Below are 14159 nucleotides of genomic sequence, written 5' to 3' on the forward strand. Positions count from 1 at the left end.
CGAACGCATATGCGTGCGTATGTATATACATATATATATATATATATACATATATATATATATACATATATATATATATACATATATATATGTATGTATATATATATATATATATATATATATATATATATATATGTATATGTATATATGAATATACAGTCGCTGCATGAGATCGTCGTTCGGGTTTTAATTGTCCAAAGAATGTAGAGTAAATCAAAATCGCGACGGTCGTAAGCTTCGAAAATGTTTTATTAATTATATATAGATCGTTTATGAATATGACCATTACCGGTAACACTACCTGTGTTTTTTTTTTTGGGGGGGGGGTGGAGGGAGAGGGAAGAGACAAACTTTTGTTTTACCAGGGGTGATCAGAAAGTAATGACAGTCGGACTCGTAGCTGAGAGACTATAAGTGTTGGGGGGGGGCGGGGAGCAAGGGGGAGCAAGGGGGAGCAAGGGGCAGCAAGTGTTGCCTGTTGTTACATGTTTGAGCTTGTCGCTGTTTGTCTAGCTTACATTTTATCGTTGCGCTGTGCGATTGCGTCATTGTTGGTTTGCCTCTCTTACCGGAAACATGGATTTTTCGAAAGAAGGCTGCAGATTCTACACCTTCACAAGGTGGAAAGTCGGGAAAAAAGCAACGGAGATCAGAGAGGAATTGTTGCAAGTTTTTCCCGAGTCTACTCCATCACTGGAAACTGTTTTCCGCTGGATTCGAGCTTTCGCAGCCGGAAAATTGCAGCTAGAAGATGATCATCGTCCTGGCCGCCCTCGGACATCCGTGACCGAAGCAACGACGGTCCGTGCGCGGGCCATCATTGACGAAGATCCAACTGTTACTCTTCGATTCTTATCCTTGGAGCTCGGTGTCAGTTATGGGAGCGCACATGACATCGTGCATGAGCACTTAGGGCTGAGGAAGAAGTGTGCTCGATGGATACCTCATTTGCTTACGGAAGAGCAGAAGAGCGAACGGGTGCGGATTTGTCGTCTATGGCTGGCTGAATTCGAGCCAAATGGTCCGAAATGGTTCTCAGATGTAGCTACCGGAGATGAGTGTTGGATTTCTTTCTTCACCACCAGAGACAAGCAGTCTAACATGGTGTGGTTGAGTGATGAAGAACCTCGACCTCAGATTCTGAAGGAAGGATTTCGCAGCAGGAAGCGCCTTTTCACCATCTTCTTCAATTCACAAGGACCAATGTGTGTGGATGTAATGCCTCAACAGTGTACTATCACAGCCCAGTACTACACTGATCACGTCCTTCCTCGAGTCCTGGAATATCAGGCCAAGACTGCACCAACCCGTCGCCGATCGCGCCTTTTGCTGCACCATGACAATGCTGCCCCCCACAAAGCTCGCCTCACTGTGCAGTTCCTGGAGCAGCAGGGGATCACACTTCTCCCCCACCCACCCTACTCGCCTGACCTTGCTCCCTGTGATTTTTGGTTGTTTCCAAAGATCAAGGGTGCGATCGCAGGGAAGCTGTTTCATCGCATCCAAGATCTGGCGCGAGCAGTCAATTCAGAGCTACGAGGTATATCGGTTTCTGAGTACCGTGAGTGCTTCATGAAGTGGCGAAAGAGGATGGAACGTTGCATAGAGGCAGGAGGGGAGTACTTTGAAGGAATGTAGGCCACTATTTGGATTTACCTCTGTACCGTGAAAATATATGGTATCACTGTCATTACTTTTTGATCACCCCTCGTAATTTTGGTTGACCTGTTCGGTTTTGATAACCGCCCCCCTCCTCCACCTTCCCTCACCCCCCACCCCCCGACTCCTATACAAGGGACGGTGATGTATCTGAGTTTGTTTGTTTGTTTGTTTGTTTGTTTGTTTGTTTGTTTGTTTTTTCAGACGCCAGGCGATTCTGTTCAGTTCAAGAACGACCATACACGCCTTCCAGGGTCTAGAATTATTTTGATCCACCATTCTAATATTCGTTTCCTTTGTCGTTCTATTTCCATTTTTTAATTTCTTTCTCCCTTCCCTCATCTTCTATTCCACTTTTTCCCTTTTTATCTTCTTCCTCTTTATTTTCTTCCATCCCTTTATTTTTCTCCCTATCATTTCATCATCATTTCTTCCCCATCTATTCCATTATTTTCTTCTTCCTCTCTGTCCTCTCAGACTTCTCTGTTATCTTCTTCATCTTTTTTTCTTCTTCATCTTGTTCATTATTTTCTTCTTCCTTTCTATCTTCTCAAACTTTTCTGTCATCTTCTTCTTCGTCTTCTTTTCCTCTCCATCTTTTTCATGGTTTTCTTCTTCCTCTCTTTCTTCTCAAATTTCTCTGCCATTTTCTTTTTTTCCTTTCCCCCTTCTATTTTACCTTCCCCCTCCTCCTCGTCCTCCTCCTGTTTTTCTTCTCAAAGTAGTTTTCTAATCTGTGGTTCTACAAAAAACGAAATACCCTCATTGATATTTACATCCGTGATTTGGGGGGAATTCTTTCCTTAACCACAGCGAAGGAGACGAGGCACGTAAAGCGAGAAGAAGACTTTTCTAACCAACAAATTCTGAAACAAACACAACATTTTGACAAAGGACGAAGGAACAATCCCCCTTTCATTTCCTTCGGGTATCCGCATGATTACGTTATCTTCGTCGGTAGCAGGAACGACAATGTTGATAAAAATTATAACAATTACCATCGCATCCCAATACGTGAAATGACCAATTTAATAGTAACAGAAGGATCATGAAACCAATAATAACAACAATAGAGTAATTCATAACATGGCGGCATATCCAAAACAGAAATATTCTCCAGTGGAATTCAGATACGCTTCCGTGAACGTGTTCAATAAAATTAGTTCACAAATTACCTCAGTGATCCCGCCCAGTCATTTGATGACGATAATGCATTTGAAAGCGAGCATTTGTTCTGGGATTTAGTATTCGATGTCCACACTCGAACCGTGCATAGCTAACTAAAAACTGGTTCAATTCTGATGGGGAGGGGGGGGGGACACTTAAATTTTGTGTTTGCCTTATTTGATGAAATCAAATGTGCTGAATGTATTGAAAGAAGCGGTCCAGGGCAGACCATGGGAAGATGAGTGCAATTAAGACCCTTCAAAGCTCATCTGATTTATTATTATTATCGTCATTATTAATTATTATTATTATTATTATTATTATTAATTATTATTATTATTTTTGGCTAACTCCCTTGTAAAGGGGAAAAAGCCTTGGTATATGTATGTATTATTGTTATTATCATCAATTATCAATTATTATTATTATTATTATTATTATTATTATTATTATTATTATTATTATTATTATTATTATTATTATTATTATTATTACCATCATCATCTCATCATCATCTCATCATCATCATCTCATCATCATCATCTCATCATCATCATCTCATCATCATCATCTCATCATCATCATATCATCATCATCATCTCATCATCATCATCTCATCATCATCATCTCATCATCATCATATCATCATCATCATCATTATTATTATTATTATAATTATTGTTATTATTATTCTAGTTTAGTATTAGTATTAGTACTAGTATTAGCATTATTATAATTATTATCATTATTCTAAGACCATTTGCCTCAAAGGACGAACATTTAGATTCATATGAATCGTGTTAAGAAAATACAAATACACAACACACACACACGCACATACACACACACACACACACACACACACACACACACACACACACACACACACACACACACACACACACACACACACACACACAACTCGTGGTTCAGTTGGTAGAGTTCCCGGCTACCACTGCGGTGGTCCGGGTTCGAATCCCGCCCAGGGCTGAAATAATTTCAGTATCGCTGCGCTGCGAGTTGTTACTCCAACTCTCGTGGGCAGGGAGTTGTGTGTGTTTGTGTGTGTGTGCGTGTAAGGTCACAGTATTACCCATAGATCGTTCATAAGAACTCTAAGCTCTCATCCGGAGGGTAGTAGCTGTCGATCACGAGTCCGACACGTGATCCAAGGCCATAGTGATGAATCACACACGCAAACTTAAAAAGGTGAGCGTGTGCCAACTTTAATACCAGAAGAAACATCATCCGGCATTGACACCAGTGAAAGGAAAATCAAGGGAAAAGAAGTGAAAGGAGGAAACGAATTTGTCAAAATTAGGGAAGGCGCCAAGAGTGGATAGCGTGGAAGAAAAAAAAGAAAAAAAAAAGAGAATGAAGTGAACGTGATCAAAGGTTGTAAGGAATTTTTGAGAGAGGGAGGAGGAGGGAAAGCGGAATCACAGAAGATTAGATGTCTTCCGTAGCGGCTATTTATAAGGTGAAAGGAGACAGGTGGGAGTGCAATAACTACAGTTATAAATCTCCTGAGCAATCTGGGGGGAAACACACGGACGAATCACAACACATAGAAGAAGGAGACCCGGAAGACCCAAAGAGGAATTAAGAAAGGAACAGGATGTGTGGACCGGGTGTTTACACCGAAATATGTACTCAGAAAGTATGTAGCGAGTTGAAAGTGTGTATTTCGAACATGTACAGATCCGAAGGCATTTGATACGATGCATAGGACAGGGGGACAATGTACAAGGTCCTGAAGATGTATGGTGTGGATGGAAAGTTAAAGAATATACAGTATATGAGGAGTGTGAATGCCAATTGCATGATGCAAGATAACTGCAACTCACGGCGTATAATGTCTTGATTTAAAGTATGTAATTCACGACGTATGGAATATGATACTGGAAGTGTTACAAATCTGGATTTGAGCCATATTGTATTGGTCCATTATATATGCGAATGCCAATTACATGAATCAAGCTACCTGTAACTCACGCCGTATAATGGCTTGATTTAAAGATTTAATTCACGATGTAAGAAATATGATATTGGAAGTGTTACAAATCTGGATTTGAGTAATATTGCATTGGTTCATTATGTTTGATATAATTGTGTTGTGAAATTATGTTGTAATATGATGGTATTGTTACGAAGGAATGTAAACTACAGATTCTACGACGCTCTTGTTGTATTGGTCCGCGATAGAAACTAGTGCTAGTGTATGTCATAGAAAGGTATTACTGTACAATGACAGTATGTTGTATTGGAGCCAATAAAATGTTGTTGGGTATTGTCAAACTATGAACCAAGGAGGACATGTATGGGTTACTATAAAGTACTGGAATTAATAGCCTCTGAATACACAGAATGGTGACATAGCCTACTTCGGTAGATATCACCTTAAGGCGTCCCTTTAGTAACGGTCTGTCATGGGGACAAGACTTGCATTGAGCAGGCATAAGGGAACCCTTTTGGTGAGCATTGAGTGAGAATGTGTTTCTTTTTATGTTAAATATGTGGCAGTGAATGAGATGAAGAGGTCACACTGTTAATAATTAATTTTGGTTTCTCAGACCATGTTTGGATGTGAATAGTAAGCAGCGAATTATGGTGAAGCCATGGTGGCGAAATAATCATGGTATGTTTCATTATGTCAGTGCCAGGTGAAGTTATGTAGTGTAAAGAATCATGGTGCAAATGATTTGCTAACGTAATGAATGTAAATTATTCAATAGGTGGATTGATTTGTTAATGTAATTACAGATACCATAGTCTGTAGAAGCCATAAAGACATGCGTCGTCATGAATCCTCGTATTTCTCGTACCTCTGAAAACAGAAGGGCCACAGGCTGTGACAGTATCATGATTATTATCATGATTAAGTATCATGATTAAGTATCATGATTAAGTATCATGATTCTTTGAGGTACAGAGGAACGAGGACGCCAGGCTACAAGAGTGAGATGTTGCTGATAACTTCAAGAAGTGCTGATTCCACAAGGGAAAAGAAGCCATATGGCAGGATAGTAACCGGCTCAGGATGGGCTCCCAAGTATGCAGATAAGAGAATTCTAGTATTGGTTATGTGACACAGTGAACATTCATATAACTGTATTTCAAACTTGTTAATTCTTTAACTTTACAAACTGATGGATTTATTAGCATGATTTGTACTCTTAATGTTGTGCAATGAGACAATAAATTATCTATATGAATAATGGATTCATTACATGTGGTTGAGACAAGATAGTGCTTTAACATGAGTAATAGGACTTGAAACTTGTATTTGAGCAAAGCGTAGTTATCCAAGTTTCTATTCTAGCATCGAACTGTGTAAATTAGTAGTGAACATTCAAGTTAAGCAAAATGGAGAAGGCTACTATTCCTCAGTTAAAGCAGTATTTAAAATCTAAAGATCAATTGATTTCTGGCAATAAGCCAAAACTTATGAGTAGGATACAAAAGTGTATCGTAGACGATGAGTTGGAATTAAAAGAGGTGATTAAGGAGATATAAGTTTCTGACGAGACTGAAGTTAAGGAAACAATGGACGAGGCTGTAAGACCAGCAGATAGTATTTCCCAGACGACAGGAAGTGAGGTTGAAAGTCAAATAGCAGTAGTAGTGGCTAAGAAGGCGAGCTTAGATATTAAACTACGAAAGCTGAAATTGAAACAAGGGTTGGAAAAGGAACTACATAGATTAAAACAAGAGCAAGATAGACTAGACTTAGAAACAGAATTAGAATCAGCTGAGGCAGAATTAAAGGCTTTAAGTCAATTGGAAAGTACTGTAAATGTTAATTTAGTAGATAATCCTCGTGATTGCCAAAGTGCAAATTGTGATAAAGGTGACCAACAGATGAATAGAGACATGATTACTACTTTGATTACCAAAACCACGATGCCTGTTCATGTAATTACTAAATTTAGTGGAGAATACGATAAGTATTTTGAATTTATCAGGGATTTCGACATGTTAATTGATAGCAAACTTGTGTCAGATAATGAGAAATTACAGTATCTTAAGCAGTATACCGAAGGTAAACCACACAAAATAGTTAGAGCGTGTTTGCATTTAGCTCCAAGAGAGGGTTATCAGAAAGCCAGAAGCGCGTTAGAGAAGAGATATGGAAATAAAGAACGAATAGCTTCGGCACATATAGATAAAGTTCTTGCTTGGCCCGAAATGAAGGGAGAGAATGTTGAGATGTTGGATGAATTCACCGTTGAATTAGATACATGCATAAGTGCCGTGTCCGGGATACAATGCGGACTTTTGGAATTACAGAATCCTAGGACTTTATGTCAGTTAGTAGGGAAATTCCCCAGGTATCTACAGGACAGATGGAGGAGAATAGCTGACGAAATAACTGAGAACAGAAGGCTAGTGGATATTAAAGATCTTGTCAAATTTCTAGAGAAAGAAGTAAGAATATTTAATAATCCAACATTCGGAAGACGTGTAATGGAAGGATTTAAAGACAGGAGAGCAGGAGACTCCAGCACATGGAATCCTAATAGAAATTTGAATTACGAAAAACGTACTAGCTTGAATAATAGGAAGGTTCATGTCAATGTTACACGAAGAACCAGACTTTCTTGTTGGTTATGTCAGGATAGACATGTTATCGATATATGTTCCCAATTAAGAGAGTTAACTTATGAAGAGAGATTAGACAAAATTTACAGTCTAGGACTTTGTTTCAATTGTTTAAGGAAGGGACATAAATTGTCACAGTGTAGAGTACTTCAAATTTGTGAACAATGTGGTAATTCACATCTTACAATTATGCATAATTCGAGAGAGAATTCTATAAACGAAGAAGGTGAAGAAGCAACAGCTAATGCAGTGGTAACTAATCAGGTTGATGATTCTCGAGTTCAAGTATTTGTTAGTCAATTGAGGGATTCAGTGGGAGACACCACTGTCATCCCTGTTCAAGTGGAATTGAATGGTAAAGTTGTTAACACTAGATGTTATCTTGACAATGGTAGTTCTGTTACATTTTGTACTAAGAATTTATTGAAGAAACTTGGAGTGACAGACATGAACTATCAGCCAGCTACATTGCAAGTTAGCACAATGATAGGAACAAAAGGAATGTCTTGTCTTAATGTTGAAGGGATGTCTGTAGCTGATGTTGAAGGAAATAACCAGATTAGACTACCACCTGTATTTGCAGTGAAGAAACTTCCTCTTAGTCAGAGTCACAGTATTAGAAAGAGTGACATAGAGAAATGGGAGCACCTGTGAAAATTAGAATTTAATCATATTGAAGGAGAGGTAGAGATTATGGTAGGAAGTAATGTACCAGAGGCTTCTGAACCTTGGGAAGTAGTGCATGCAGAGAAAGTAGGAGATCCGTATGCTGTGAGAACACGTTTAGGATGGGTCATTTGTGGAAGATTAACAGACACTGCTGAAGAAGTCGCTGTGAATAGCATAAAGGTAGCTGGTAATTATTTAGATCAGAAACTAATTGAGTCCTATAACAGAGAATTCGTGGATTCATCATTGAATTCAATAGAACCTAGTGTAGAAGATAGAAAGTGGTTACAATTTGTTGAGTCTGGGTGTAAGCAGATGACTAATGGAAAGTATGAGATTCCTTTACCAATGAAAGAGAAACCGATAATAGTTCCTGATAGTGAACCTATGGCGTTTGAAAGACTTCAGCGGTTAAAGCGTAAATTCAAGGATGACGAATATTATAGGCAGTATAATCAGTTTATGATTAACCTACTAGATAAAGGGTATGCCGAAGAGGTTCCGACGTGTGATGTGAAGAACCAACAAGCATGGTACATTCCACACTTTGGGGTACGTCATCCTACCAAATCAAATAGGGTACGTGTAGTATTTGATTGTGCAGCCCGTGTAAATGATTTGTCCTTGGATGATTTGTTACGACAGGGACCTGACATAAGTGATCTTCTGTCAGGTGTCCTTTTGAGATTTAGACTAGGACTACATGCATATATTGCAGATATAGAGACTATGTATTATCAGGTCAAAGTGTCTGAAGGTGATAGAGATTATTTGCGCTTCTTGTGGTGGAAGGATGGTCAAATAGGTGATATAATTAAATTAAGAATGACTTCTCATCCATTTGGCGCTTGCTGCTCTCCGAGCATAGCAAAGTGCGCTATAAAACGAATTGTACAAAACTACGGTGATCAGTTACATACATCAGTGAGCGAGATAGTTCTCAACAATTTCTATGTAGATGATCTTTTGGTGTCATCAGATGACATTAATGACTTGATTGACACTACTGCGAATGTGATAGATCTTTGTAGGAAAGGTGGGTTTAACCTGACAAAGTTCAGCAGTAACTCTCTTCAATTTATGAATAGCTTACCGAAGGAGAAATACAGTGAGTGTGTATAAAGGTTCATCAAAAATAGAGAGGTAGAAAGAAAGACATTAGGACTAAATTGGTTTCTTATTCAAGATAAAATAAGTATATCACTTGATATTGATGTCATACCTAACACTAAGAGAGAACTGCTAGATGTTATTGGCAAGGTGTACGACTCATTACGTATGTTAGCACCAGTTGTTTTAGAGGGGAGAGTATTGCTACAAAATTCATTTATAAACGGTATTGGATGGGATTGAACTCTTACTGAAAGGAAGAAAGTACATATATATGCATTGATGTCAAGGTTGAATAGATTTAAAGTGTTTAGTATTGATCGTTGTACGAAAAAAGCTGCAACATCAACAGTGAAGTCAATTCAGTATCACATATTTTGTGACTAGCGAATTAGCATATGGGTCGGTGGCATATCTAAGATACAAACATGTTGATGGTAAGATCCAGTGTAGCTTCATTTTGGGAAAGGCTAAGGTGGCTCCTTTGAAACCAATTACTATTCCAAGACTCGAATTGGTTGCAGCCACGCTTGCTATCAAATTGAAGAGTGTGATAGTGAGAGAATTACCTTTACAGATAAGCCAAATTTATATTTGGACTGATTCGACTACAGTGTTGAAATACCTAGGCAATGAACACATAAGATTCAAGACATTTGTGGCTAATCGAGTATCTCAGATTAGAGAGAACTCTGAGGATGTCTGTTGGATGTATGTAGCAAGTAAAGATAACCCAGCAGATGATGCTATGAGAGGGAGACAAACGAGTAGGTGGTCTGAAGGACCCATTTTCTTGTCTCAAAATGAAGAGATGTGGCCAGACCAGCCGGAGATAAGCAAAGCTGATTTGTCTAATCTTGAAATCAAAAAGGTTTTCAGAGTTAAGGCAGAACTGAAGCAAACCGATACAGCTAATCCTGTAATGTTACAACTGGTAAATCATTATTCTTCATGGTTTAAATTGATTAGAGCTTGTATTTATACTATTTGTCAAATATTTGCAAAAAACAAAAAGTGTCAATTGCTGAACTTAATGTTCGATTAATGGGTGTTGCTGAAGAGAGAGTAATTAGATTTGTGCAAAACTTTTTTTGGAAAGGAGATTACCTGTTTATCAACAAATGAAATGATTAATCATTCCAGTTCTATAAGGAAAATTAAATCTATGTTGCTAGATGGTATACTTAGGGTAGGAGGTGAAGCATCCTATTATTCTTCCTCATGAACATAATCTGACTCGTTTGATAATCCAACATTATCACATTAATGTGGGACACATGGGAAGACAAGCTGTGTTAAACCAAATGAGACAGAAATACTGGGTAATTAAGGGTAATTCAGCTGTAAGGAAGGTATTGTCCAAATGTGTTACTTGTAAGCGTTTCAAGAGTCCAACAATCACCCAAGAGATGGTATATTTGCCTGTAGAGAGAGCAAAGTGATGACAGCAAGTGAAACTGAACCAGGATTTTTCATATCTAGGTTTAGAAAGGTTATGTAAAGTTTATGCCGTTTTAAGTCGTGCTTATATTTTCTGACTACAACCAACTACACGCTCGCGATCACAAATGAGCTCAAAAGAATCGTCTGGTGAGGACTTAAAGAGTGTCTAATGCGCTCCAGTAGTCGTTTAGGGGTTCATGCTACTTGTCTTACTGAATCCCTGTCTTGTACCCCTTGATGACAGAGGGCGCCCTGATGCTGAATGAAGCAGTATGGTTATTATATATAATAACATCTAAAGTCATGTTGTTCAATAAAGAATTTATACAATTGTAGACACTCACGGGAAGAGATCTTTTCGTTTACACGTGTTAAAGAGCCTTAGATAGGCCAAAAGAAAAATAAAAAATAAATAAAAACCCGCAACTGAACAAAATCGTCTGAGGAGAGGCAAAACATGTACCGATGTTCTTGCTGTCTCACAAACGATCAAATCTGCAGATAAAAAAAAATAACTTCACGATACCTACAAGCAACACCAACACCGTGAGCTCCTTCCAGAGACCAAAAGGGCGTCTTTCAGCAGCCGGCGCAGCTGCAAAATCCAGTGACCACGAGAGGGAAATACTGCATGAGGGCAAACTCGAGATACCCAAAGCCCTCCGATGTGGAACTGACGACGTCTGTTGAGTGAGTAGCTTCGTGGCCTCGAGTTCTGAATATAACTGACTCGACAGACTTCAAGGTTAGAATGAAATTAAGTCACATGGTATCACACAAAGCTCCTGTGACGTCATAGAGAGAGAGGGAGAGAGAGCAAGAGAGAGAGAGAGAGAGAGAGAGAGAGAGAGAGAGAGAGAGAGAGAGAGAGAGAGAGAGAGAGAGAGAGAGAATTACAAAGGATTACAAAGGCGGAGCATGCCGACAGGAGACCTTTTGGTCCATATCTAGGTCGGATGCGAAAAAATCATAATAATGATAAATAGATAAATAAATGATTAATTAAAAACTATAATAATGTAAATAATAAAAATACATAAATAAATGCATAGGTATATCTAAATAATAAACAAACAGATAAATAGTAAATAAAAATAAATTGACTGTAGCGACGATCTACTTTGTTTTTAACCAATTCCTTCCTCCCTTTTCATTTACAAGTAATAATAATGTTCAATTTTCCTTTGTTTTTGTTGTACTGCACAGGATTTTGTGTTAATTTTTTGTCTTAGCCACCTTTTTTTTTTAGAGGAACCATGGGGCAGGGTGTAACCTGACAGGGGTGACTGGAACCAGAAAGGAGACAGTCAGAGACAAACTTTTTCAAAAGACAGACGTCTACGAGTGACCATCGCTTCCACCAGCTGGAGCTATCGCCACAAGCTGGCGCAACCCTTAGTATTACGTCACAAACTGACGTGAGTATTCATCGCTTCCACCTGCTGGAGCTATCGCCACAAGCTGGCGCAACCCTTAGTATTACGTCACAAGCTGACGTGAATATTAATCACCTCCACCAGCTGGAATTATCGCCACAAGCTGGCACAATCCTCAGTGTAAAGTCACGAGTTGACGTAAGTATTCATCACCCAGATTACTTCTATTAGTTCTAGAAAATCTGCTCAAAACGGAACCGGAGCCAGGTCGTCGGAGCCACTTTTTCTCCTCCTCCCCCTTCGTCTGCTGCCCAGAATTCACACAACCTAGCCCCATACCGGGATTGGATTTATCCTGCGGTAAGCACCCTACCTTCTTTGTTCCTCTATTAAGTCCTGCCTTTTTCGTAATAGACTAATTTTGAACATAAAATCCTTTGCAGTGCAATAACCGTAATAATTGTATAACCGGTGTTATCTCTTGTTATTTGTGCAATCCAAATGTTCTTCGGTCTAGACACTTCGGGACCTATAGGTCGATTATTACTTAAGTCAGTGAGTTGACGTATAATTTCAAACCTAGACCTAGCCAGGCATTTCAATTTTGCCATTCCAGTCTAACATTTGAATCTCCTTTTGTTGAATTCTACGCCACACGCTACGCCACACGCTACACCACACGCTACGCCACACGTCACGTCACACGTCACACGTCACGTCACACGTCACGTCACACCGTCATCACATCACACCGTCGTCACATCACATCACATCACACCGTCGTCACATCACATCACATCACGACACGTCAATTTCACGTCGCGTTCTCCTCTCGACCCCAGTCTAACCCACTTAGTGATTTCAATCTTTGGTTCATATTCTTGCCGATTGTTTTTCTATTAGGCCTGAACGTTTATGCTAATTTCGATTTCCAGCTTGGAGCCACGGGGTTCCGGTCTTACTTATCCAACGAATCCACCTTCCGAGGACTTCCAGCCAGGTTTCTCCGTCACCTCCTTACAAGACAATTTTCAATATTTTATGAAATATCTTGTTAACACCATTAAGAATTATATATGTATATTTTGTGCATTCACACATGCTATTTTCTTGTTCCTTCTATATTGTGTACCTCATCCATATTGCGACCGAGTGGTCCTCGGTCATGACAGAACTGGCGCCCAGAACTCTGTAAAAGTACAAATTATTGTGAATTTTATTTTACCCTAAATTGCTCCAGTGGGTCTATAATGGCCTAGTATTCTTCCAATCTCCTCCCACTGTGTCTATCCGAGTCTCGCGACGATTCAGCTCGTCGCCGTCACATTGACATATAACTAATAATAAATGAGAATCAAGGAAATAATAAACAGACATATGATAACAAAACAAATAAACAAATGATATAAAATAAATTATAGTCATTACAGCATCTAGCTTAGGTGTTTATCTAAATGACTCTTAAAGCTTCGAACTGAACTACATTACACTGCCTCTGCATGATGTTTATTCCATTCATTAACTACACGGTTAGTGAAGTTGTTTCTACCCACTTCCAAATTAAATCTATTTCCAGACAGTTTGTCGCCATACTAGGAAACTTTGACAGAAAACAACAAGAGGATGACAGATGGAATACATGTCCTTAATAAGTCTTTCTCGGTGTTCCATTTGTTTAACCAAGAAGTGAAACCCAAAGCAATCACTTTTTTTTTATTTCCTAAGACAATAAAAAATGTATATAAGATAAATAAGAATCACTCGATAGCCATGAAATTAATCTACAGACGAGGGCGACCCTCTTTATAATCATTTTACTGACCATCGCCATCACCAAATAAATAAATAGATAAATAAATAAATAAATAAATAGATAAATAAAAGAAAAAAGAAAAACTTACTCCGCCCTCGTGCAAAAATACGATATAAACGAAGCTATAACAGGCACAGAAAGTGACAACATCTAAGCTCAGGACCTTATCAGACTCAAGTTCTTGTACGTTTATCTTCCCTGTCGCCAGACGATTCTATTCATCTGAGTAATCTGAATTAAGAGTTAGACACAAGGCTTAACGGGTTATCACACTGGGCTATTTTTCCTCTACCTTCGATTAATCGGCGGTACCACCCACC

The 14159-nt window shown here is 38.9% G+C and overlaps 3 protein-coding genes across 10 annotated transcripts in view; 2 read left to right on the forward strand and 1 right to left on the reverse strand.

Moving 5' to 3' along the window:
* Nucleotides 1–14159, reverse strand: part of LOC143032310 (sialin-like) — a 116361-nt gene that overhangs the window by 33455 nt on the left and 68747 nt on the right. The window contains exon 1 of one of the 8 annotated variants that reach the window (XM_076196832.1): nt 11181–11322. The exons of the other annotated variants lie outside the window; for them this stretch is intronic. The gene's annotated coding sequence lies outside the window, so the exon portion shown is untranslated. Of the gene's footprint in view, nt 1–11180; nt 11323–14159 lie in introns of those variants that run through there. 8 annotated transcript variants of the gene reach the window in all.
* LOC143032175 (uncharacterized) lies at nt 6373–8082 on the forward strand. Its single transcript, XM_076196643.1, has one exon. The coding sequence runs from the start codon at nt 6373–6375 to the stop codon at nt 8080–8082; it is 1710 nt and encodes a 569-aa protein (XP_076052758.1).
* LOC143032176 (uncharacterized) lies at nt 8122–11340 on the forward strand. Its single transcript, XM_076196644.1, has 4 exons — nt 8122–9133; nt 9284–9377; nt 9595–10141; nt 11152–11340. The coding sequence occupies exons 1-4, from the start codon at nt 8122–8124 to the stop codon at nt 11338–11340; spliced, it is 1842 nt and encodes a 613-aa protein (XP_076052759.1).

Source organism: Oratosquilla oratoria, chromosome 13, assembly GCF_046742065.1.
Source record: "Oratosquilla oratoria isolate Oo_2021 chromosome 13, ASM4674206v1, whole genome shotgun sequence".
Classification (NCBI taxonomy): domain Eukaryota; kingdom Metazoa; phylum Arthropoda; class Malacostraca; order Stomatopoda; family Squillidae; genus Oratosquilla; species Oratosquilla oratoria.

Coding starts and splice junctions, on each gene's coding strand:
- LOC143032175 (XM_076196643.1), top strand. CDS start 6,373: ATGGACGAGGCTGTAAGACCAGCAGATAGTATTTCCCAGACGACAGGA.
- LOC143032176 (XM_076196644.1), top strand. CDS start 8,122: ATGGTAGGAAGTAATGTACCAGAGGCTTCTGAACCTTGGGAAGTAGTG. Junction 9,378..9,594: donor GTGTACGACTCATTACGTAT/GTTAGCACCAGT, acceptor TTTTGTGACTAG/CGAATTAGCATATGGGTCGG. Junction 10,142..11,151: donor ATCCTGTAATGTTACAACTG/GTAAATCATTAT, acceptor TCAAATCTGCAG/ATAAAAAAAAATAACTTCAC.